This window comes from Myotis daubentonii, chromosome 15, assembly GCF_963259705.1.
Source record: "Myotis daubentonii chromosome 15, mMyoDau2.1, whole genome shotgun sequence".
NCBI classification, from domain to species: domain Eukaryota; kingdom Metazoa; phylum Chordata; class Mammalia; order Chiroptera; family Vespertilionidae; genus Myotis; species Myotis daubentonii.
This window is the reverse complement of record NC_081854.1, coordinates 6,066,096-6,092,287: the sequence shown is the minus strand read 5'-3', so window position 1 is coordinate 6,092,287 and position 26,192 is coordinate 6,066,096. Positions and strand designations below refer to the sequence as shown.

Genomic DNA, 26,192 nt, shown 5'->3' with positions numbered 1-26,192 from the left:
TCGAGAGAATGGAAGAGTGAGAGACACAGAGAAACACTGATAATGAGAGAGACACATAGATTGGTAGCCTCCAGCACCCACCAAGACCACATCCCGACAGAGCCGGCAACCTAGGTACAAACACTGGCTGAAATCGAATCCAGGACCCTTCAGTCTGCAGGTCCACGCTCTAAACACTGAGCTAAAGTGAATAGGGCTGCCCTAACCGGTTTGCCTCAGTGGATAGAGCATCGGCCTGCAGACCAAAAGGTCCCAGGTTCGATTCCGGTCAAGGGCATGTGCCTTGGTTGCGGGCACATCCCCAGTGGAAGGTGTGCAGGAGGCAGCTGAGTACTGTTTCTAACTATCCCTCTCCCTCTCTGTAAAAAAAACAATAAAATATATTTTAAAAAATAATTAAAAAATAGTGAATAGGGCTATCCTGCATTCTTGTGTTATATTTGTCACATACGTATACGATGGTGTAAGAAGGTGTTTTGTTTGATAAAACTTACCAGACTCTAATGCAGGCACATGTCTTTATTATGACGTGTGTATTGGGCTCACAGATAATGTGTTTTCATAAACAAGGACTCAGGCCCTTCATGAGGAAAAAATGACACCTTTTAAAATCCATCAGACGGTCATTTCCCAGGGTCCCTACCAGCCCACGTCCACGTTTTCCCTTGGCCTGATGTGGGAAAACCCTCGACCACCATCTGGGACTCTGGAACCCACATTACCCAGAAGGCCTTGTGAGGACTACCACCAGCTTAGCCAATGAAGGGTCAGAAAAGGCGTTCTCCTTGCGTCACAACGCGCAGGGGCGGGGCTTCCGGTGCTCTCTAGGCGGCTATTGGTCTCCACCCAGAATCTACTCCAGTACAGGGCGGACGGCTCCAGGTGGGCGGGGCAGTGGCGGATACTCGGAGGGAGAAGGCCCGAGTGCTTCCCGCTCAGCCCGCACGTGGGAGTGAAACTCGCTGACGCCCCCGGGTTACCCACGTCCGTGACGGAACAGAGGCCCCTTTACCCCCTTCCGCTGCCCCTGCTTCTTACCCGCCTCTCCGGCCTCGCCTGCCTGGGTCCGCGCACGGCGTCCAATGGCAATGGCCTTGCCCAGTTGCTCAGCTGAGGTGAGTTCGCGGCCCCCGCCCCCCACACCTGCTCTCACCGCCTCCTTACCCTCAACCCTGCAGCCTGGGCTCAGGGCGCCTGTCCCGTCCCGCAGCTCAGGTCCCCGCTTGGACACTGAGGAAGGAGGAGCGGGGAGAGGAGTGTTGTGGCTTCTGAGGACACGGGAAATGCAGGGCAGAGAGGACAGGGGTGACTTGTATCTGAAGTTCCCCTGAGGGTGTGGGCTGTGAGTATTAAAGCAAAAACCAGCGACCGGCAGGGAGGATTTCAGAGCCTCAAGCCCTGCTTTCCCCAGGCTGTGGGGTCCCCCAGGAATTGGGTTGTGGTAGATCCATCTGAACCCTCACAAGCTCTCTCTGGGTGCCATGTGCCAAGTTCATGAGTGAGTCCAGAGAGTCCACAGTGTGGAGCAGGAAGGTGTCGTCGGCTGAGGCGTGAACCTGGGGTCTGAAGATGGGAAGGAGGTAGACATAACACAGTGGTGTGCACATCTGTAGGAAGTGTGAGCTGATGGTCCCGGAGACCTGGTATTGGGACTTTTTAAAAATATATATTTTTATTGACTTTAGAGGAAGGGAGAGGGAGAGAGAGAGAGATAGAAACATCAACGATGACAGAGAATCCTCCATCGGCTGCCTCCTGCACGCCCCCACGGCATCTGCTACCCGGGCAAGTGCCCTTGATTAGAATCGAACCCAGGATCCTTCCATCTACAGGCCAACGCTCCCTCCACTGAGCCAAACCAGCTAAGGCTGGTGTGGGGCCTTATGGGTGAAGTATAAATAAATCCAGGTCTGGCTTTGTCTTCGTGGCATGATTTGGCAGGAACGTTGGGGCCCTACAGCATGGACCAGAGCTTAGATGGTGTTTCATTTGTTTTAGTCTGGACTGTTGATATTCTCTTTTTTGCCTGGTGGTTGGTGTCACAACTCAACCCATCTGTTGTGCTGAGGGCCATAACAGCGACTAATGGGACTGTGATGAGAGCAGCCAGCACTGGCATTAGGGCCTGGAGACAACACAAACATGGGGGCCCTGGAGGAGGTTGAGGATGAGGAAGATGTGTAAGGAGCAGGATCTTAGGTTCTCAGAATTGCAGCTCTGGGTTCAATCGTCTCCATTCTGACAGGTTGGCGTGACCTTTGAGGACATTGCCCTGTACTTCTCCAGGGAGGAATGGAGCCTCCTTGATGAGGGTCAGAGACAGCTGTACCTGAATGTGATGCTGGAGAACTTTGAACTTATATCCTCCCTGGGTAAGACCCTCACTCTGGCTGGTTCCTGGGACTTGGCTTTGCATTTCCCCATGCCCCGTCACCTCTAGGGGGTGCTCTGTCCTCACCTGTGGACTTTATACACTGCTTGCTTTTTCCAGATTTCTGGGTAGTTGCGGTGGCTGGCAGGGTTGGTTTGGTTTGATTGCACAGCTCCCTTCTATACCTTTAGTCACAACACCTGCTGTACCGAACTCATAGGGAAGGGTTTGTGGTTAGTTGTGTGGCAGGGAGCCTAATGGATTCCAGCTGAGTCTTTTTTTTTTTAAATATATTTTATTGATTTTCCACAGAGAGGAAGGAAGAGAGACAGAGAGCCAGAAACATCGATGAGAGAGAAACATCGATCAGCCGCCTCCTGCACACCCCCCACTGGGGATGTGCCCGCAACCCAGGCACACGCCTCCGACCGGAATCGAACCCGGGACCCTTTCGTCCACAGGCCGACGCTCCATCCACTGAGCCAAACCGGCCTCGGCTTTTTTTTTTTTTTTTTTTTTCCAGTTGAGTCTTGAGCAAAAGCATATTCTTCCTGTTGGTCATTTGTAGGTATTTTTTTGAAAGAAGTCTCTACATCCTTAGTCCTATTTTTTTTTTTTTGGGGGGGGGGGGATGTTAAATATTTGTTTATTGATTTCAGAGAGGATGGGAGAGGGGGAGAGAGATACAAACATCAATGATGAGAGAGAATCATTGATGAGTTGCCCCTTACTAGGGATAGAGTCCGCAGCCAAGGCATGTACCCTGACCAGGAACCGAACCATGACCTCTTGGGTTCTTGGATGGACACTCAACCACTGAGCCAGCCGGGGCTTTAGTCCTGTTTTTAACCATATTTATTGGCTAGTGAGTGTTTTGAATATTTTTCTACTTTATAATAAGGTACATCTCCTTTTGCATTTGCTTACTTGTGCTTCCCAAATATTGCATTCTTGTTTTATTTAGAAATTCCTTGTTTTGGGCAACTGCATTCAGGAAGTGTAGTGTGGCTATTTTTTCCAGCAGGCTCAGATGCTGCTTACCAGTGTTTACCCATAAAGTGTTTTTAATGAATTTATGTAGAACTTTTTCAGCAACACTATTGTCTTCTTCAGAGCCTTCATTATAGTGTTAACATAACATGACTTTCTTTCTGTATCACAGTATTTGCTTTATTTGGCTGATCTGAACCGAATCCACAATATCTTCTATATGTTCATATGATTTGCAAGTATCCTCTCCTATCCTCCTGTTGATTGCCTTTTCATTTTATTTTGTTAATTGCTTATTGTCCTGGGGAAATTGCTTTCATTTGTTTTAGTCTGCACTGTTGATTTTTTCTCTTTTTTGCCTGGTGGTTGGTGTCGCGTCCCAGAAAGCATGTCCAAAACAAGTCTCCAAAGTGTTTTCTCGGGGTTGTCTTGAAGGATTTTAAAGTTTTAACCTGGACATTTAAATGCTTTCATTCAATCCGAGTAAGTGTTTATGGGTGGTTTTGTTGTTTTCCATGTGAATATCTGTATTTTCTCTTTTTAAAATTATAAATATTTTTTTAATATATTTTATTGATTTTTTTTTTTTTTTTTTTTTTACAGAGAGGAAGGGAGAGGGATACAGAGCTAGAAACTTCGATGAGAGAGAAACATCCATCAGCTGCCTCCTGCCCACCCCCCACTGGGGATGTGCCCATAACCAAGGCATGTGCCCTTGACCGGAATCGAACCTGGGACCCCTCAGTCCGCAGGACGACACTCCATCCACTGAGCCAAACCGGTTAGGGCTGAATATCTATATTTTCAATACCCCTCATTGAAGAAACTGTCCTTTCTTTCTTAATGTTTCTTGTGATTTTGTCACAAGAACCTATGTGCCTGGGTTTATCTGTGTTTTCTGGTCTGTGTTTCTGTGTGTATTTCAATAACACACAATTTGGTTGCTTTGCCTTTGTAATTAACAGATTGAAGGAAGGAAGTGTGATGCCACCAGGTTTGTTTGTTTTTGTTTGCTTTTTAATATATTTTATTGATTTTTTTTTTTACAGAGAGGAAGGGAGAGAGAGATAGAGAGTTAGAAACATCGATGAGAGAGAAACATCGATCCCCTGCCTCCTGCACATCTCCTACTGGGGATGTGCCTGCAACCCAGGTACATGCCCTTGACCGGAATCGAACCTGGGACCTTTCAGTCCGCAGGCCAACGCTCTATCCACTGAGCCAAACCGGTTTCGGCACCACCAGGTTTGTTTTTGCTTAAGATTACTTTTGGTCTTTGAGGTCTTTTGAGGTTTTAGACATTGGAATTATCATCCGGATTGCATTTAATCTGGAGGTTCCTTTGGGTAGTATAGATATTTTAAGGATATTACATTTTCAAATCCAAGAACACCGAATGTCTTTCCACTTTTTCATTTCTTTTTCCATTTCTTTCACCACTGTGTTCTAGTGTTCAATGCACAGATCTTTCACCTTTGCGGTTGGATTTTTTCCTGTACATTTTATTCCTCTCAATGCCATTGTAAACTCGACTACTTCATTTTTTTTTTTAAATGTGTGTTTGTTGATTTTTTCGAAAGAGAGGAATGGAGAGGGAGAGAGTGAAACATCAATCGGGGAAACAGTGACCAGCTGCCTCCTGCACGCTCCCTACCTGGGATCTTGCCCACAACCTGGGCATGTGCCCTGACCAGCAATCAAACTGGTGGCCTATTAGTTCATGGGAAGATGCTCAATCAACCGAGCAACACAACGAGGGGCCTTTCTTCCTTTCCTTCTCAAAGAATTCATTGTTAGCGTTTAGAAATGGAACTGATGTTTGTATGTTGATATTTTATCCTGTAACTTTTCTGAATTCATTTTTTATTTAATACTCATTTATTGCTTTTAGAGTGCGTATGTGAGACATTGTTCTACTTTTCCACCCATCTATTTATTCATTGGCTGCCCCCTGCATGTTCCCTGATGGAAAATGAAGTCCACTACCTTGGCGCATCAGATCCACACACTCACAAACTGAGCCTCCCAGCTAGGGCTCTGAAGTTTTTTAATTAATTTTAGGAGTGTATAGTGAGTTCGTTACAATTTTCTCCACATAAGTTCATGTCATTTGGCAAGATCTCTTATGCGTTGTGCTTCAATGTCAGGCGTAATGTCTTATCTTTTTTATTTCTTTTTGAAATTCATTTTAGTGTTGTTTCATTTGTTTTAGTCTCAATAAAGATTTGCAAAATTGGTGTATGTTTTAAAAAGGAAATAGCTCTTAGGCCTGGAATGCATGGTGGTTAGAGTGTAGGCCCAAACCAAAGGGTCATGTGTTCGATTCCTGATTAAGTGCATGAGCCTGATTTGCAGTTTTGATCCTCCTTCTCTGTTGGGGCCTGTGAGGGAGGCACCCAACCAATGTGTCTCTCTCACATCTATGTTTTTGTGTATTTTTTACTCTTTCTCTCCCTTCCACTGTGTCTAAAAATGAATGAAAAAGATATTCTCGGGTGAGGATAAACAACAACAACAACAAAAGTTAGCTCTTGGTTATGATATACTTTTGTCTCTAGTTTATTAATGGTTGTTCTAATACTCATTGTTTATTTTCTTTGCTAGCTTTGGGTTTACTTTCCTTTTTTGGTTTCTTCTAAACTATATTTTTAGAGAAAGGAAGGGGGAGGGATAGAGAGACAGAAATATCAATGATGAGAGAGAATCATTGATTAGCTGCCTGCTGCATGCCCCCTACTGGGGATCGAGCTCACAACCCGGCATATGACCTGACTCGGTATGGAACTGTGACCTCCTGGTTCATAGGTTGACACTGGGGTTTACTTTCTTGTTGTGTTTCCAGTTTTCTGAGGTTCAAGATTAGGTTGTTTGAGATCTTTGTTCTTATTTTTTTATTTTTTAATATATTTTAATGATTTTTTACACAGAAGGAGGGAGAGGGATAGAGAGTCAGAAACATCGAAGAGAGAGAAACATCGATTAGCTGCCTCTTGCACACTCCCCACTGGGGATGTGCCCACAACCAAGGTACATGGCCCCGACCAGAATCAAACCTGGGACCCCTCAGTCCACAGGTTGACACTGAGCCAAACCAGTCAGGGTGAGATCTTTGTTCTTTTTTTTTTTTTTTAAATATATTTTATTGGTTTCCCACAGAGAGGAAGGGAGAGGGACAGAGAACCAGAAACATCGATGAGAGAGAAACATCGATCAGCTGCCTCCTGCACACCCCCCACTGGGGACGTGCCCGCAACCCAGGCACATGCCCTTGACCGGAATCGAACCTGGGACCCTTCAGTCCGCAGGCCGACGCTCCATCCACCGAGCCAAACCGGTTTCGGCGATCTTTGTTCTTAATGTAGGAATTTTTTGCTCTAAACTTTCCTCTTAGAATTGCATTTCCTGCATTTCATACATAAGCTTTGGTAGATTGTGTTTGAATTCACTTTGCCTCTATTTTTTTAAAAATATATTTCTTTATTGATTTCAGAGAGAAAGGGAGAAGGAGAGAGAGATAGAAACATCAATGATGAGAGAGAATCATTGATCAGCTGTCTCCTGCACGCCCCCCACTGGGGATCGAGCCAGCAACTTAGGCATGTGCCCTTGGCCGGAATCGAACCTGGGACCCTTCAGTCCGCAGGCTGATTGCTCTGTCCACTGAGACAAGCCAGCTAGGGCTGCCGCTATATTTTTGAGTTCTCTTTTCTGTTTTCTTTCACCCACTGGACGTTCAGGAGTGTGTTGTTTAATTTGAACATATCTGTGAATTTTCCAGCTTTCTTGAAACTAAAAGTTTTCTAGTTTCATACATTGTGGTTAGATAAGATACTTGTGATTTCTTCTCAGAGTTTGATACTATTTTCTGACCTAACACGTGATCTACTTAGAGAATGTTTCATGTGCGATTGACAAGAATGCGTCTCCTGCTGCACTTGGATGGAATGTTCTGCATATATTTCTTAGTTCTCTTTTCTCTGGAGTCTAATCAGACTTCAGTTATTCCTTATTGCTTTGGATGGGATGTTGTTAAAGGAGTGATGTTGAAGTTGCCAGCTAATATTGTGGGGGTTTTTTTACTGTCTTCAAATTTGATATTAGTTGCTTAATATAATTACTTATTCTGTTGTTTAGTGAATAATATTTCAAATTATTATCCTTTTGATGAATTGATTGATACATCATTTTATGATGAACTTTGTTTCTTGTGATACATTTTTTGAGGAGACCTGTTTTGTCTGATAGAATTTCACATCCCCTGCCCGGTTTTGGTTTCATTTGCATGACATATTTTTTTCGTCTCTTTATTTTCAACCTATTTGGGTCCATACAGGTTTAGTGCCTGTTGTATTCAGCCTATTGCATCCGGTTTCCCTTTCTTTTAATCCCTTCAGTGACTCTCTGCATTTTGAATGAGGAATTTGTTTATGGAGCAGCTGTTGCCACTTCTACATCCTTTCTGGCTCTTTTGTAGTTCCTTTGTTTGTCTTCCTGTCTTATGGTCGTCCTTTGTGATTTGATGATTTTGTACAGTGATTTGGCCCCTCTCTTTTGTATATCTATTGCATAGTGTTTGCTTGTGATTTTCAAGACACTAACATAGCCGAAACCGGTTTGGCTCAGCGGATAGAGCGTCAGCCTGCGGACTGAAAGGTCCCAGGTTCGATTCCGGTCAAGGGCATGTACCTGGGTTGCGGGCACATCCCCAGTGGGGGATGTGCAGGAGGCAGCTGATCGATGTTTCTCTCTCATTGATGTTTCTCACTCTCTATCTCTCTCCCTTCCTCTCTGTAAAAAATCAATAAAATATATTTAAAAAAAAAAGACACTAACATAAAACAAGTCATACTCTTTGCAATCCATTTCATCTTAATAACACCTTCAATTGCATATAAAACTTCTCTCCTTGGCCGAAACCGGTTTGGCTCAGTGGATAGAGCATCGGCCTGTGGACTGAAAGGTCCCGGGTTCGATTCCGGTCAAGGGCATGTACCTTGGTTGCGGGCACATCCCCAGTGGGGAGTGTGCGGGAGGCAGCTGGTCGATGTTTCTCTCTCATCGATGTTTCTAACTCTCTATCTCTCTCCTTTCCTCTCTGTAAAAACTCAATAAAATATAAAAAAAAAACACAAAAAAAACTTCTCTCCTTGGACTCTCCACCACACACTTCTTTATAGATTTATGATGTCTCAAGTCAAATCTTTTCATGTTGTGTAGGTATTATGGTACACAGTGCCAACTTTGTTATTTTCACTAGTTTAAATTTTTAACTTTTATAACAGAGTTACATAATGTGCATTCCACCAATGCAGCGTTGCAGTATTGTGAATTTGGTTCTGTTCTCAACCTTTATTAGTGAGATTTATAGTTTCCTATGTATTCATGTTTCTACTTAGTATTTTTTTTTTCATCTTAAAGAACTTTTGTCAGCATGCCTAAAAAGTCAGGTTGAGTGGCAATGAACTTCCTTAGCTTTTGTGTTTCTTGTAAAATACTTATTTCTGAAGATCAGGTTTTGTGGATAAATTGTTGATGGTTTTGATTGAGTGTTTTGAATACATCGTCTTATTTTCTCCTAGTAGGCAAGGTTTCTTCAGAGGAATCTCCCTGTGTGAGAGGAGTTCCCGTTTTCTTTGTGTTTTCACAATTCTCTTTGCCTTTTGATTTTTGACCCTTGCATGTTAACGTCTCTTTTTTTTACATGCAATAAACCCTAGTATTTCAAATAAAATGACCTTAAATATAATGATGTTACTTGCTTTAAACATTAATATCTCAAAAAAACAATTTAAAATATAATAATATTACATGCAATAAACACCAATTATTTAAGAAAGATGATCTTACATATAATAGTACATGCAATGAAAATTTCAAGAAATAAAGGATTTTTAGTATAATAATATTACCAAAACTGTACTAACAGAGTATGATATCATAAAAGTTGTAGGAAATATTAAAAATCTGCAACTAATAGGATTACTTCTCTTATATTCTAAAATACTTTTTTCCCTCTGGCTCTAGTTTTGTTCATCAGTTTATGTTGTTCATTATACTCCACAAATGAGTGAAATCATGTGCTATTTATCTTTCTCCGACTGACTTATTTTGCTTAGAATAATGCTCTCCAGGTCCATCCATGCTGTTGCAAATGGTAAAAGTTCCTCCTTCTTTACAGCACCGTAGTATTCCATCATGTAGCTGTACCACAGTTTTCTAATACAGTCATCTGCTGATGGTTACTTAGGCTGTTTCCAAATTTAGCTATTGTAAGTTGTGCTGCTATGAACATAGGGGTGCATATATCCTTTCTAATTGGTGTTTTTGATTTCTTGGAATATATTCCTCGAAGTGGGATTATTGGGTCAAATGGGAGTTTCATTTTTAATTTTTTGAGGAAACTCTATACTATTTTCCACAGTGGTTGCACCAATCTGAATTCCCACCACTAGGGCAAAAGAGGTCCTTTTCTCCACATTCTCGCCAGCACTTGTCGTTTGCTGATGGTAGCCATTCTGATAGGTGTGAGATGGTACCACATTGTTGTTTTGATTTGCATCTCTCGATGATTAGTGACTTTGAGCATGTTTTCATGTATCTCTTGGCCTTCTTTATGTCTTCTTTCAAAAAATATGTATTTAGGTCCTTTGCCCATTTTTTGATTAGATTGTTTATCTTCTTTTTGTTAAGTAGTGTGAGTTCCCTATAAATTTTGGAGATTAAACCCTTATCGGAGATAACATTGGCAAATATGTTCTTCCATGCAGTGGGCTTTCTTGTTGTTTTGTTGATGGTTTCTTTTGCTGTGTAGAAGCTTTTTATTTTGATGTAGTCACATTTGTTTATTTTCTCTTTCGTTTCCATTGCCCTAGGAGCTGTATTGGTAAAGATAATGGTTCGACATATGCCTGCAATTTTTTTAATGTTATTTTAAAAAAATATATTTTTATTGATTTCAGAGAGGAAAGGAGAGAGAGGAAGAGAGAGAGACATCAATGATGAAAATCATTGATTGACTGCCTCCTGTGTGCTCCCTACTGGGCATAGAGCCGGTAAGTTGGGCATGTGCCCTTGACCGGAATCGAATCTGGGACCGTTCTGTCTGCAGGCGGATGTTCTACCCACTGAGCCAAACCTCTAAGGAAGCGGTTCTCAACCTGTGGGTCGAGACCCCTTTGGCAGTCGAATGACCCTTTCACAGGGGTCGCCTAAGACCATCCTGCATATCAGATATTTACATTACGATTCATAACAGTAGCAACATTACAGTGATGACGTAGCAATGAAAATAATTTTATGGTTGGGTCACAACATGAGGAACTGTATTTAAAGGGCCAGAAGGTTGAGAACCACTGCCTGGGTCATATGTCTCCTGTTTTGCTCCCTATGGATTCTTCTAAGATTTTTATGGTTTCCCATCTTACTATAACATTTCTTGAGGAAGTAACGGTTTGTATTGAATCCATACAGGGACCTGTGAGAGTGCATGTTCTTGATTGTTAACATTTGTTTTTTCAGATTATGAAAGTTGGTTCAGCTTATTTTTAAAAAATAAATTTTCTACCCTGTTCTTTTCCCACTTTTCTCTCTCTCTGTCTCGTTCCATGACGAACACCCTTAGTGTTTCCTGGGATTCCCATAATGCTAATTACAGGTAAACTTTATGGTTTTACTTAATTTAATTTGCTGAATTCTTTACATATATTTTTCTTCTTTCCATCTGGATGATTTCTAGTGACCTGTCGTGGACAGCACATATTCTTTATGCCTGCTTTTGATACTCTTTATTACATTTTTCATTTTATTCATTGTAATTGTGCAACACCAACATTTCTATTTCATTCGTTTTTATGATTTCTGTCTATCTGATAGTCTCCTTTTGTTCTGTGTTCATGTCTTCATTATGTTTTTGCCATTTGTGTTCTCTTATAGCTCGCAAACATTTTTAAAGGTAAATATTTTGGATTCTTTATCAGGCTGTATGTGCTCTCCATTTATTTGGTATTGGTTAGTAGATGGTGTCCTTGTTTTTCGTCGGTGTTGATGTCTACGCATTCGATGAAGCAATTACTCCTTTGAACTCTAGGACCAATGCTAGCTCAAGAAATGCTTTCATCGGCATATGGAATCAAGGGTTTTGACTGGGTGGAGTGTTGTTTCAGGTTTGAGAAAGTCCCAGTAGCCTAGTCCCCTTGAAGTTCCATGAGCTGAGGTTAGAATAACAAAAAATCTATGGGTCCACAGTGGCTTTGGCAGCAAATTATTATTATTATTTATTTATTTATTTATTTATTTATTTATTTAAAGAAACTGCTTATTTATTTTTTTATTTTTTATATTTTAAGTGTGTGTGGGGGGGTTTGTGTTTGTTTTTTTTTTTAAATATATTTTATTGATTTTTTTACAGAGAGGAAGGGAGAGAGATAGTTAGAAACATCGATGAGAGAGAAACATCAATCATCTGCCTCCTGCACACCTCCTACTGGGGATGTGCTCGCAACCAAGGTACATGCCCTTGACCGGAATCGAACCTGGGACCCTTCAGTCCGCAGGCCAACGCTCTATCCACTGAGCCAAACCAGTTAGGGCTATTATTATTTTTAAAATATATTTTTATTGATTTTAGAGAGGAAGGGAGAGGGATAGATAGAAACATCAATGATGAGAGAGAATCATTGATTGGCTGCCTCCTGCAAGTCCCCCACTGGAGATCGAGCGCACAACCGAGGCATGTGCCCTTGGCCGGAATCGAACCTGGGACCCTTCAGTCCGCAGGCTGATGCTCTATCCACTGAGCCAAACCGACAAGGGTAACAAATTATTATTTTTTTTAATGACAAGTGACGGTTTTAGAGTCTTTCGTGGCAAATACTTTGGGGACATACTGTTTTTTTATTTTATTCCTGGGATGGGTTGTTGTCAAAGGGATTTCTTCTGGGATGCATGCTGATAAATATTATGGGGTCCGCTGATTAAGTAGACCTTGGGGAGTTCACAAATGTTCCACAGAATTCTGTGATTCGTAAATACAAAGATATCCAGGGTTTTTCACAGAGCAGGCCAATAGGGTCAACATTAGTGCAAGGGCAGTGGTTGATAGAGGAAACTCTGACCCTTGTTTTGACTGTGAGATCACAGGTCCTTCTTTGCCAGGAACTGGGCCTTTATGGACGCCAGGTATTAGATGGAGAAGAAGATATGAGAAGTCGTGGGTATATAAGAGAGTCTTTTTTTTTTTTTTTTTTTTAAATATATTTTATTGATTTTTTACAGAGAGGAAGGGAGAGAGATAGAGAGTTAGAAACATCGATGAGAGAGAAACATCGATCAGCTGCCTCCTGCACATCTCCTACTGGGGATGTGCCCGCAACCCAGGTACATGCCCTTGACCGGAATCGAACCTGGGACCTTTCAGTCCGCAGGCCGACGCTCTATCCACTGAGCCAAACCGGTTTCGGCTATAAGAGAGTCTTTATTGCAGTCCAAGTAGCCATTGCTACCAAGGAGCCACTCCAGCGGTTCTCAACCTGTGGGTTGCGAACAATGAAAATACATCCTGCATTTCAGATATTTACATTACAATTCATAACAGTAGCAACATTACAGTTATGAAGTAGCAACGGAAATAATTTTATGGTTGGGGGTCACCACAACATGAGGAAGTATATTAAAAGGTCGCGGCATTAGGAAGGTTGAGAACCACTGCTAGACAAAACAGTTCTTCAAAGTAAAGTCCGGCAAAGTAGTCTATAAAGTAGTGAGCTGCACACTGGCTTTTTAACAATACATCCTCCCTACAAAGCAGCCCCCAACATAGGACCCAGCCTAAGAGCCATACTTAGTAGCCGCTGCTAACATAGTAATCTAACCATTGCAAACACGGTAATTCGCCCAAGCAGCTACGTACTGGCTGGTCAGGAACATACTATATATCAACTTAGACAAAAGAGGCTTCTTTCGAAATGGTGACATTAGTCTTTGGGTTATAGACGCGCACGCCTGCACAGTGTAGGCTAGTGTAGCTTGCTATGTCCTTGCTTTTGTGACTGTGTATAGCAAGTTAGCCTTGAACACTCTGAATAGGAGTCCCAAGCTCAGATTGGCCTTGAACATCCCATGTCCTCTGCACAGAGCACCCACATTGACCCTAGCTAAATATGTTTGGTAACCTACTCTAGTCATCTCTTTGTAATTCAGCTTTTTTTTTTTTTTTTTTTTTGTCTCTACTGAATTCTTTTTGGTCTTAATTGCACTCATTTTTTTTAAAATCCTCACTTGTTTGTCTTTTTTGTTTGGTTTTTTGTTTTTATATATATATTTTATTGATTTTTCACAGAGAGGAAAGGAGAGGGATAGAGAGTTAGAAACATTGATGAGAGAGAAACATCGATCAGCTGCCTCCTGCACACACCCACTGGGGATGTGCCTGAAACCAAGGTACATGCCCTTGACCGGAATCAAACCTGGGACCCTTAGGTCCACAGGCTGACGCTCTATTGACTGAGCCAAACCAGTCAGGGCTGTATTTTTTTAAAATATATTTTATTGTTTTTTACAGAGAGGAAGGGAGAGAGATAGAGAGTTAGAAACATCGATGACAGAGAAACATTGATCAGCTGCCTCCTGCACATCCCCCACTGGGGAAGTGCCTGCAACCCAGGCACATGCCCTTGACCGGAATCGAACCTGGGACCTTTCAGTCCGCAGGCCGACGCTCTATCCGCTGAGCCAAACCGGCTTTGGCTTGTTTTGTTTTTTTAAGCACGGTGCATTTCAGAGAGAGTGGAAAGGAGGGAGCGGGGACAGAGTCGGGAACATTGATGTGAGAGAGACACATTGACTGGTTGCCTCTCGCACCCACCAGGCGGGGCAAGGAGCTAAACTCAGCCCAAGTGTGTAACCTTGACACGGAATCAAACCCTTGACCCTTCTGGTTGCAGGCCGACGCTCCAACCATTGAGCAAAAGCAGCCAGGGTTTCACTGTATTCTTAACCCCTTGCAGTTGTTTTTGTTCATGGATAGCTGTCTACTTGTTCTGAGAGTGGAAAGGATTATCATATTTCTTACTCAGCCATCTTGCTGATGTCACTCGCACAGATTTTTTCCCCTGTGATCTCTGTCGCGCTTTGTAGTTCTTCCACAATGCTCACCATACATCTCTTTGGTTTTTTCTTTTGGATTTATATCATCTGAATCCCATGTTCGACTCAGTTGGGATTCATGGGGAAGAATCATTTGTGCATCACAGAAGAAACATGACCAGACAAATGACAGGGTGGACCCAGCGGCAGTCTTGCCTTAGTGAAGGCCAGTGGAAAAGGTTTTGACACCAGTGCTTGGTTAAAGTCATAACTAGGAACCCATTTTGTTCAAAAGTATTTTGTTTCCATGACCCATTTCTCACCCAATTCCCCTTCTACTGGCTTATTGTGGACACTTTGCGAACTCCTCAGGGGTAATAATGACCATTTCTACTTAGATTCCAAGCCCAAAGATAACTTTAACCTCTCTGGATGTTGCACCTGTACCTCTTTCACAGGTCCCTCATTACCTCTGCAAACCAACATAGGTCCATGCCTGCAGAGCTTTGGAGTACACACGTATTATTATAGTGACCTTGAACGTCTTGTGCTTCAATAGAATTGTGTTGTATGGGTTTGAGCACAGTCAGATTATCCTACACAGACGCAGGTCCCCAGCATGAAAGGTCCTAAAAGGAGCCGTTTGTGGAAGAACAATGAGTAGAGCCTTCCTCTCTTCTTTGTTTCCCACCCTAAGCTTTTGTTCCTGTTTTGGTGAGATTTTCATCATTGACCAGGTAATATATAACAGCTATTTCATTAGAGTTCAACTTACTTGTCTTGGAAATCATTCTATGGAATCATGCCTAGTCATGACAGAGAAACACTTTTCGTAAAGATATTCTGATTTCATAAGGTCAGCATGTACTTCACCAGTGTTTCCTTTGTTCAGGTTGCTGCTGTGGAGCAGAGAATGTGGAGGCCCCGACAGAACAGAAGGTTTCTGTAAGAGTGTCACAGGCAAGGAATCCCAAGTTAGCCTTGTCTTCCCAGAAGACCCACCCCTGTGAGAGTTGTGGGCTAGTCTTAAGAAAGATTTTCCAATTGACTGAGCTGCAGGGAACACAACATGGACAGATGCTGTTGAGGTGTGGGGCATGTACAGAACTATTTTATTTCAGTACAAAATTTCACCAGCAGCATGGGAGAGAGAACACTTTAATGAGGGGCGTGGAGAGGATGTCACGTTCAAATGACTGCAATTTCAATGTGTCCCAGAATCATTTCACCTGTGGGGAGGCTGGGCAGGGCACACTTTCCTTGTCAGGGCATCTTCACCTAAAGGCTGATCAGACCTGGGACAGTCTAAATGATATTTCTGTGGGTGGTTTGATGTTTCAAAGGAGAAAAGATTTTTACACCAGAAAAGAATGTGAGGAAGACATTGGCAGCAGTAATCATCATCATCATCAGAGAGTTTGGACTGGAGAAAAGCCTTATAAATGCAGTGAATGTGGGAAATCTTTTATCACCATCAGTCACCTTTGTCGTCATCAGAGAGTTCACACTGGAGAAAAGCCTTATAAATGCAGTGAATGTCAGAAATCTTTTACCAATTGGAGTAGCCTCCATTATCATAAAAGTTTTCACACTGGAGAAAAGGCTTATAAATGCAGTGAATGTGGGAAATCTTTTACCAGTAGCAGTGTCCTCCATTATCATCAAAGTTTTCACACTGGAGAGAAGCCTTATAAATGCATTGAATGTGGGAAATCTTTCATCACCATCAGTGACCTTTGTCGTCATCAGAGAGTTCACACTGGAGAAAAGCCTTATAAATGCGGTGAGTGTCAGAAATCTTTTACCAATTGGAGTAGCCTCCATTATCATCAAAGTTTTCACACTGGAGAAAAGCCTTATAAATGCAGTGAATGTGGGAAATCTTTCACCAGTAACAGTGACCTTCATTGTCATCACAGAGTTCACACCGGAGAAAAGCCTTATAAATGCCATGAATGTGGGAAATCTTTCACCAGTAACAGTTATCTTCATCGTCATCACAGAGTTCACACTGGAGAAAAGCCCTATAAATGCAGTGACTGTGGGAAATCTTTTCTCACGAGCTCTCACCTTCATCGTCATCAGAGAGTTCACACTGGAGAAATCCCTTATAAATGCAATGAATGTGGGAAATCTTTTACCACTAGCAGTTACCTTCATTATCATCAGAGAGTTCACACTGGAGAAAAGCCTTATAAATGCAGTGAATGTGCGAAATCTTTTATCACGAGCTCTCTCCTTCATCGACATCAGAGAGGTCACACTGGAGAAAAACCTCATAAATGCAATGAATGTGGGAAATGTTTTACCAATAGCAGTAGCCTCCATTATCATCAAAGTTTTCACACTGGAGAAAAGCCTTATAAATGCAGTGAATGTGGGAAATCTTTTACCCGGAGCAGTGAGCTCTCTTCTCATCAGAGAGTTCACACTGGAGAAAGGCCTTATGTGTGCAGTGAATGTGGGAAATCTTTTACCTGGAACACTGCCCTTCATCGTCATCGGAGAGTTCATAGTGGAGAAAAGCCTTATAAATGCAATGAATGTGGGAAATCTTTCAAAAGTAGCAATGGTCTCCACTATCATCAGAGAGTTCAAACTGGAGAAAGCCATTATGCTTGCAAATGACAGAGATATCTCAGCCAAATTTCTAAATTTGCTCTGCCCATATGAGTCCAAATGTGAGTAATTACTTAGATGTATAGGAAATGTAGTTTCTTAGGTCTTAACAATAGTATAAGAAAATTTGTGAAGTCTCATTTGTCTGAATTGTATCTCATGCATTTAATCACCTACATATGTAAAGTTCCCTTAAGTTTTTGCTATTGTGTTTGTTTTTATGCTGGAACCATATGTATCTATGTTGCACTTTCTGACATACAGAGACATGTTGCCAGATCTATGTCACTGCATATTTCTGTTGCTGAAGGTATTTCACCTGAACCATGTATAAGACCCTTACAAATGGTATCCATCACCATCCTCATGGGCCCAAGGAAGCTATGTCTGTTGTCTAATTTGTTGACGAAAATGAGGAATACCTGAGCCCTTAGTTCTTTCTTGTCTCCCTGTCTTGTGTTGCCACATAGGACTCATTAATGTTGGCCCCAGTAAACATAATGTGGCAGAGGGCCTGCCATTTTCAGGGACACACATTCCCTAAATGCCAGTGATGAATTTATTGAGTTCCTAAGTCATCAGTGGGAGAACTGCCAGTCTTCGGTCTCTTTCTTTGCAAAATAATGAAGGCTTTTTCCTAGCGCTTCCTTAATTTTGGGTGTTCTAATGACTCTATGTATTAGTTTATATCGGGATCTGGCCTCTGCTAGCATGATGAGGTGAAAAACTTATGGAGTCTCAAATATTCTTTGACGTTGAAGGAACGGTATGGTAAAGGAATTTCCACAGCAGTGTTTGCCAAATGTACATTGATGCCCATATTTTCCTAGGAAACTATTTGGGCTCTCTAGTCCTGATGTGAAGATGGATGCTTTGAGACACAGAGATCACTCCAAAAAGGAGGTAGCTGTGTGACAAGTTCAGGTTTATCTCCTAGCAGTGTGAAATTTTTTCTAGTTTCTCAAGGGATGCCCATACACTTGCCCAGGTCTTGCAGAGGGTCATGTGCCCTAAAGCCTACAATTTCATGGCTAATGGTCACCGATTGGAATACTGTAGCAGTTAGGGGAAACCATTTCACTACAGAGACATTGACCTGATGAGTTTGTAGGGAATTACAGCCCATTAGATGGAATGTTCCTCATCTAGACTTGCATGCAAGAATGGTTCTGAGAAAAAGACTACAGGAGCGATGTGTACACAGATCTGAGGATCTCCAGGCATGTTTATCTTCTTCGGACACAGTCATTGTCATTCAGTATAATCAGTAGGTTTTGTGGCTTCCTATAACTTCTCAGATGTTCCCATCAGAGCCATTGGTGCACTGGCAGAAAAACAAAGACAAAGGCAAAGGGTGTCTAGTCCAGTGATGTGACTTTTCTGACCTAGACAGCATTCTTGTTGGTTTGGGTGAAAGTTTTTCATTGTTTATTACATTTTCTGTCCCAGAGGGCATAAGAAGGTGGATTGCATATAGATTTGCCAAACCTGTTTTTCCAATATAGTTCAAAATACACATTCTTAGATTTTGAATCATTTTTTAAAAGGTATAATGAGTAAAGTACAGGTTAGGTATACTGTTTCATAAAGCATGATGTGTTAATGTAACTAAAGCCATCACTATAATCATAATATTGACCATATCTGTCACTGTGAACTTGGTTCATGACTTCTTTTGAGTCTGTCTCTCTGCTTCACAGCTTAAGTAACCATTGATTGACATTCCATCTTAATAGATCAGTTTGCACTTTTCTAAGGATTTTTATGTTTTAATTTATGTTTCATAAATTATTGGAGATTTATTAAAGATATATTAGTAAGTCATCATTTTCCTGATAAGTATTCTTACCTTTGAATATATCACCAATAGTTTATCCATTTTTTATGAATATTTGGTCATTTCTAATAAAGCTAGTACAAACGTTACTGTATAATTTTATATATGGATATAAATTTCATTTACCTTTACCAAAAATTCCGTGCCTGATCTGTATATAAATGTTAAAATTTACAAAGATTAACATTGTGTGATCTAAACTGAATATGCCCTCATGGATGCTGTAGCTTACGTGTTTAGGTGTGATGCCATGCACAGCAGAGTTACTACTTTGGATTACTGGGCTTGTGTGTGGATTGTGTGCTAGCTCCCCAGAATGGGGTGTGCAGGAGGCAGCCTTGTCGATGTTGTACTCTCATATCGTGTTTCTCTCCCTTTCTCCAAATATTTTTTTTTTTTTGCCCTTTCTCCAAATATTAATAAAAGTGCCCATCTTGCGTGGCTCATTCATTGAGCTTTGACCTATGAACCAGGTGGTCATGGGTCGATTCCAAGTCAGGGCACATTCCCAAGTTGCCGGCTCAAACCCCAGTGTGACGTGTGCAGGAGGCAGCCAATCTATGATTCTCATCACTTGTGCTTCTTTCTATCTCTCTCTAATAGTCAATGAATATATATTTATTGATTGATTTTTAAAAATCAAACTATTTAAAAATAAACTGATTGTACCTTTTTGCATTTATCCACTAATGTGTGAGGTGTTCACATGCTAGAAAGTATTTTGTTCGATCAAGCATTTTTTATATAAACATATTCTGTAATTTTGTCATTTTACATCACTGTTTATTGTATTTTTTCTAGGAATTTATGGTGAACCTTTTTCCAAAGTGTATTTGTTGAGTCTGTATATCTGTTAAAATACTTTACTGTATGTTCTGCGTAATGTGCTGTGAGTTTTGGCAATTTTCTTCAAATAAAACACTGAAACAATAGAGATGGATGTTGGAATTTTACTTATTTTGTGCCTTTTTCATTTTATGAAGTAAACTTTTTTTTTGTATTGGAATATGTTTTAATATTTTTTCTTTTTTAATATATTAATTTACATAAACAATTTTTATTGATTTCATTGAGCAAGGGAGAGGGACTGAGAGATAGAAACATGAATGTTGAGAGCACAGCATCATGGGTCAGTGGTTCCATGTGGACCTGTGAACCAGGAGGTTCCATTCAGTCAGGGAACATGGCTGCACCCCGGGCTAGATACCCAATGTGGGACATGCAGGAGGCAGCTAATCAATGATTTTCTCTCATCATTGATGTTTAAATTTTGTCTCTTTTTAAAAAATATTATTTTACTCATATTAGAGAGGGAGAGATAGAAACATCAATGATTAGAGAGAATCATTGCTTGGCTACCTCCTGCATGCACCATACTGGGGACTGAACCTATAACCAGGCATGTGTCCTTGACTGGAATCAAACCTGGGACCCTTCGTCTCCAGGCTGATGCTATTCACTGAGCCAAACCGGCTAGGGATGTTTCTATTGCCTTCTCTCCTGGCAACTCCAGCCTTTCCCTGCAGAGACATTCTCAGGCCAGGCACTTCTTACTCCCCCAATGTCCACACGCACCTTTGTCTTTGGGTGCATTTTATAAGAAACTAAAGGCCCAGTGCACGAAATATTTCTACAAGTGGGGTCCCTTGGGGTGGCCTGTGGAGATTGGGCCCTAGCTTGCAACCCCAGCCTCACATTTCCACCTCCCACCTCCAGCCTTGTAGCCCTGCAGCCCTGCCTGGTACTTGGCCTTGGCCTGGAGCCACATGCTCCCTGTTCCGTCTGTTCCACCATCCCACCCAGGTCCCCTCGTCTGTGTCCATTGGGGCTGTCATTGCCTCCATTGCCACCCGCTATGTTCTGCGCTGCCTACTAGTGGTCCGCACACGTCATATCAAGCAGTTGAACTTCTGGACAGTTGAACTCCTGGTCAATGACTGCCTCAGCAGATAATTTGCATATTAGGCTTTTATTGTATAAGATGGGACCTATAAGAAGCCCTGACTCTGCTACAGGGAGGCGGGTTCTGTGGGCACTCAGGTGTCATTGTGGTGGCCCCACCTGGGAATCTCCAGCAGACTCACTAGAGCTCCCTGAGTCTCAGTTGGCTGAATGTGACATGCAGATAATTGATGGTGCTTACTTTGGCCTTCCAAGTTCAATACAAGTAACAAGGTGAGTACTTATTGCCAAGGTTCCAGGGGTTAGATTTTTGAGGATTTTCTCTTTTCTCACAACAACCTGGGCAAGTGGAAACTCATATCAAATTACAAAAAAAAATTCAGTATCTGAGAAATGAAGTCAGCTCCCCACGTTTACACCACAGACAAGTGTCAGATTCAAGGGGGTGGATTTTAACCATTTTCTCCAGCATCGGACACAGTCTCTACCACTGATGTGCAGCCCTCCCTGGAGCAGGTACAGTCTGAGGACCAGGGTGGCTCAGCTGCAGCTCCTGTTTCCATGGTTGCAGTTATGCGTTTCCTCCCATTCCCTTTACACCTCAGAGCACTTGCCCTTGGCCTCCCCGTGTTCAGGGGAACGCCATCACTTCTCAGCTGCAGTGGTTTCTCCAGGGGAACCTGCTTTCAGAGTGAGCTGCTGTTTGTCTGCCTCCCCTGTGATCCCAGCACAGAGTTTGACCCACAGGAGACCTCGGTATTTAGGGCTTTGTCTCTGCACCTTTGTCCACATGTTGGGTGTCATGCTGTGATCCCATCCACTGTGATGAATTTCATGCCTCAGTTTGACCCTTCAAATGGTGTTCCTATGTGACACATATTCATCCTGCAGGAGATGAGACAATGGACATGTATTTGGGGACCTAATATTCGGAAGTGATGATGGAGTCCTTCATGATCCTGGCCTCATTAGACGGGTGCTCACCTCCTATTCATGGCATAGGAGCTACTGCCATGTGATTCCATCCTCTATATCCCTACTGGCTGAATGAGACAATGGCTCTCACCATGCTTTCCCTGCAGCCTGGACCATGTTCTGGACCCCCATCCTCCTTCCCAGCCTCCTGTGTCTACACCTTGGGTCTTTGGGTTGGAACAGAGTCCTTTTGAGTACAAGCCCTCACCGCAGTGCACAGCACACTGGGCCAAAACTGAGGTCCTTACTATACTTTTCCTGACAATCCACCCTAACTGACTCTCCACCCACAATATTTTTTGACTGTAGGTGAAGGTGACTTTTCAGATGATGGTGTTTGCCATTTTGGCCAGTTACTGTTTTTCTGAGCCGTTTCCATGTATATGGGCGCTATAAATGTTAATTGTTGATTGTTTTCCCCTGTTAACCTATATTGTATCAATGTAATTACTAGGCCAACCAAAGAGCCTAGTGTGGACGAAAGGGCCACACGCTGACCTGACAAGCTCAGGGAAGGCCTGCGTGGCAGCCTAGCAGACTCAGAGACCTAAAATAACCACAAAGGATGGTCTGAAATGAAACTTTAACTAAAAGCAGTTATGGTGGGCAGTTATGTCCTAGGCCAGTATCTTCACTGACAAGATCAACTTTGATCCTTACTGAGCCCATTTGCCTTTTTGTTTCTAAGATAACAGACCCTTGAAGTGTCTGGGTAACTTGTAAATTCCCTTTTTCTGGAGCCCCTGGGGCACAACCAAATGTTCTGGGCGCCAGGACAGATACTACAAATTCCTTCATTATCATATAGTAAATTGTGCTGCAATGAACATAGGGGTGCATACTTTCTATCTGATTGTTTCAGGTTTCTTAGGCTATATTCCTAGATGTGGAATCCCTGAATTAAGTGGCAGTTCCATACTAAATTTTTTGTGAAAACTCCATACTGATTTCCATAATGGCTGCACCAGTTTGCATTCCCACCAGCAGTGAACTAGGGGTGCCTTTTTTCCACATCCTTGCCAGCACTTGTCCTTTGTTGGTTTGTTGATGGCAGCCATTCTGAAAGTGGTGAAGTGATACCTAATTGTTGCTTTAATTTGCATCCCTATGATGATCAGTCACTTTGAGCGTTTTTTCACATGTCTCTTGACCATCTTATCCCCAGTGCAGCCCAGGCAGAGCTGACACATTGGATGGCATCAGAAGCAGATGGTCTTAAGTATGAGTGTCTGTTTTGTGGCATTAACTTTGTATAATGGATTCAATGGAAGCAGATTAGAGCCAGTTCAAGACTTGAGCAGCCTTCACCAGCTACATAAGTCCTGAAGGAGACAAATGCCAAATGCTCTGAATGAAGAAACAATGCCTGCCATTCAGAAAGAGATGGTGCTGAAGAAAGATATGCAAAACCATCAGCTAAAGGAAGCCACGCAGGTGCACGAGAAACAAACTTGCTCTGGAAATCACCTCTCATGAAAGCGCTAGAGGACACCTAGTTTACTTGGAGTGTTTTTGGGCTATTTGCCCCTAAATCCACTCTTGTAACAGGTTCCTGGCCTTGGAGCCTAGGAACTACATTACCCACAAGGCGAAGCATTGAATGCCATCAGGATGAGCCATTGGGGGCTCAGAGAAGCCATTTCCGGTTGGCTGCTTCTGTAGGGCGGGACTGGTAGTTCTCTTGGCGGGATTTTGTCTTCTCAGGTTTCTGTTTCAGGCGGTGAGGAATTCCTGGGTGCAGCGTCCCGTGGAGAAAGCTGGAGAGTGGTGTTCCCAGCCTCACAGCTAATGGTGAGAGGCTGCAGTGGTGCTCACAGCTCACACGTGGGATTGAAGCTCGGAGTCGCCACACGAACACGCGCCAGGGCCGGAACAGGGACCGCCATTCCTCCAGCGGCTTCTACTCCCGCCCGGTTCCGCCCACAGAGGGCAATGGCGGCGCCCCCGCTGAGGAGACGGGCTGAGGTGAGTTCGAGTCCCCCAGGCCCTCACCGCCTCCTCACACACACACCACAGCCTGGGGAGGGCGCCTGTCCCGTCCTGCAGCTCAGTCCCGCGTGGAGGACCGTGAGGAAGGTGGAGGGGAGAGAGGAGTGTTGTGTCTTCTGAGGACACAGCAGGTGCAGGGCAGAGAGGACGGGGGTGACTTGCATCTGAAGGTCTCTGAGGATGTGGCTGTGAGTATTGACGGAAAGATCAGAGGCTGCAGGGAGGACGGCACAGACTCACTCGGGGCTTTCCCCGCTGTGGGTCCATCAGGGGCCTGGGGTGGTCCTGGATCGGGCTGGACTACAAGCTCTCTATACTACATCGCCCAGACCTTAAATGGCATTGCTTGCTCCCCTGCCCTCTCCAATCCTTCTCACCCAATCAGGCTCCTCTGCTGAGGGCAATCACAGTGAGTAAATGGACTGTGATGAGAGAGCAGCCTGCACTGGCATTAGGGCCTGGTGTCCACAGTAACCAGGGGCCTGGAAGAGGTTGAAGGTTCGGAAGGTGTGTAAGAAGTAGGATGGCAGGTTCTCAAAGAGATAGCTCTGCTTTCAATTGTCTCCATTGTGACAGGTTGGCGTCACCTTGGAGGACATTGCCCTGTACTTCTCCAGGGAGGAATGGAGCCTCCTTGATGATCGTCAGAGACAGCTGTACCTGAATGTGATGCGGGAGAACTTTGAACTTCTATCCTCGCTGGGTAAGACCCTCGCTCTCGCCAGGGACCTGGGCTTGGCTTTTCTATTTCCCAGGCCCCATCCCCCAGGGTGTGCTGTTTCCTCCCACGTAGACTGTGGAACTGCTTGATTTTTCCTGTTTCTTGGGTAGTTGCTGTCCTGGGGAGGGTTGGTCTGTTTCTGCTGCTCCCTTCTATTCCTGAAGTCCCAATACTCCCGCTGTACTAACTTCACAGGAAAGGACTTGTGGTTGGTAGTGTTCCAGGAAGCCTCAGGGATTCCACCTTGATCAGTGAGGAAAGCATTTTCTATATTCCTGTTTGTCACTTGTACATTGTTTTTGAAGAATTGTTTCTATACCTTATCCTGCTTAATAACTGTATTTTACGGTTAAACATTCTTTGACTACCTTGTTTATATTTTATATTCATTGTTTATGACACCCAGGAGCACATTCTTTTTTTTTTTTTTTATAATATATTTTATTGATTTTTTACAGAGAGGAAGGAAGAGAGATAGAGAGTTAGAAACATCGATGAGAGAGAAACATCGATCAGCCGCCTCCTGCACACCTCTTTTTTTTTTTTTTTTTTAAATATATATATATTTTATTGATTTTTTACAGAGAGGAAGTGAGAGAGATAGAGAGTTAGAAACATTGATGAGAGAGAAACATCGATCAGCTGCCTCCCGCACATCTCCCACTGGGGATGTGCCCGCAACCCAGGTACATGCCCTTGACCGGAATCGGACCTGGGACCCTTCAGTCCGCAGGCCGACGCTCTATCCACTGAGCCAAACCGGTTTCGGCCACACCTCTTACTGGGGATGTGCCCGCAACCTAGGTACATGGCCTTGACCGGAATGGAACCCAGGACCTTTCAGTCCGCAGGCCGACACTCTATCCACTGAGCCAAACCGGTTTCGGCCAGGAGCATATTCTTGCATGTGTTTAATTGTGCTTTCCAGATATTGCTCCCCCACCCGCTTTTCTACAAAATCCATGTTTTTAGGCAACCCTGCATTCAGCAGGTCTAGTGCCACCATGTTTCTAGCAAGCTCAGATGCTTGTTACTCATGCTTAGTAATAAAGTATTTTTAATGAAGTTATATCGAGTTTGGTTTCCAGACAAGTCATTGCATTGTTATTAACCTCCAGTATAGTATTAACATAACTTTCTTATTCCCTGGGAACTCCTACTGTTTGTGTGAATTTCTGTCCATATCTCAATATTCGCTTTATTGTGCTGATCAGAACTGAATCCACAATCTCTCCAAGCGATTCCTTCATAGGATTTGCAAGTATTTTCTTCTGTTCTCTAGATTTCCTTTCATTTCATTTTGTGTATTGCTGTTGTGCTGTGAAGACGCTTTTTTCTTTATTTGTTGCCGTCTAGACTGTCTGTTCTTTCTTTTTTGTCTGGTGGTTGGTGTCACATTTAGAAAATCATGTCAAAACAAACATCCAAACTTTTTCTCTAGGTTGTCCTAAGGCATTTTAAGTTTTAGCGCTGATATTCAATTCTGTCATGCAGGTTGCCTTTAATTTTATCAGTGGTGTCCAGTATTGTTGTGTTTCCATGTGAGTATTGATTTTCAGCAGCACCCTTCATTGAAGAAACTATCTTTCCCTTCTTCTCTGTCTTGCAGTTTTGACAAAGAGTACTTGAAAGTATGTGTCTGGATTTATTTCTGTGTTTTCTGTTCTCTTCTGTTGATGATGTAGGTATATATATAAAATATCAAA

The 26,192-nt window shown here is 42.8% G+C and overlaps 1 protein-coding gene across 8 annotated transcripts in view; it reads left to right on the top strand.

Annotated features, from left to right (window-relative positions):
* Positions 1-26,192, top strand: part of LOC132216067 (zinc finger protein 345-like) — a 108,711-nt gene that overhangs the window by 46,024 nt on the left and 36,495 nt on the right. For 5 of the 8 annotated variants that reach the window (XM_059665124.1, XM_059665118.1, XM_059665117.1 and 2 more), the window contains exon 6: positions 2,246-2,372. In XM_059665124.1, coding sequence (XP_059521107.1) covers positions 2,246-2,372 — 127 coding nt within the window. Of the gene's footprint in view, positions 1-467; positions 1,116-2,245; positions 2,373-9,195; positions 11,016-15,335; positions 18,989-26,192 lie in introns of those variants that run through there. The other 3 variants (XM_059665122.1, XM_059665120.1, XM_059665123.1) reach the window with 3 other exon arrangements.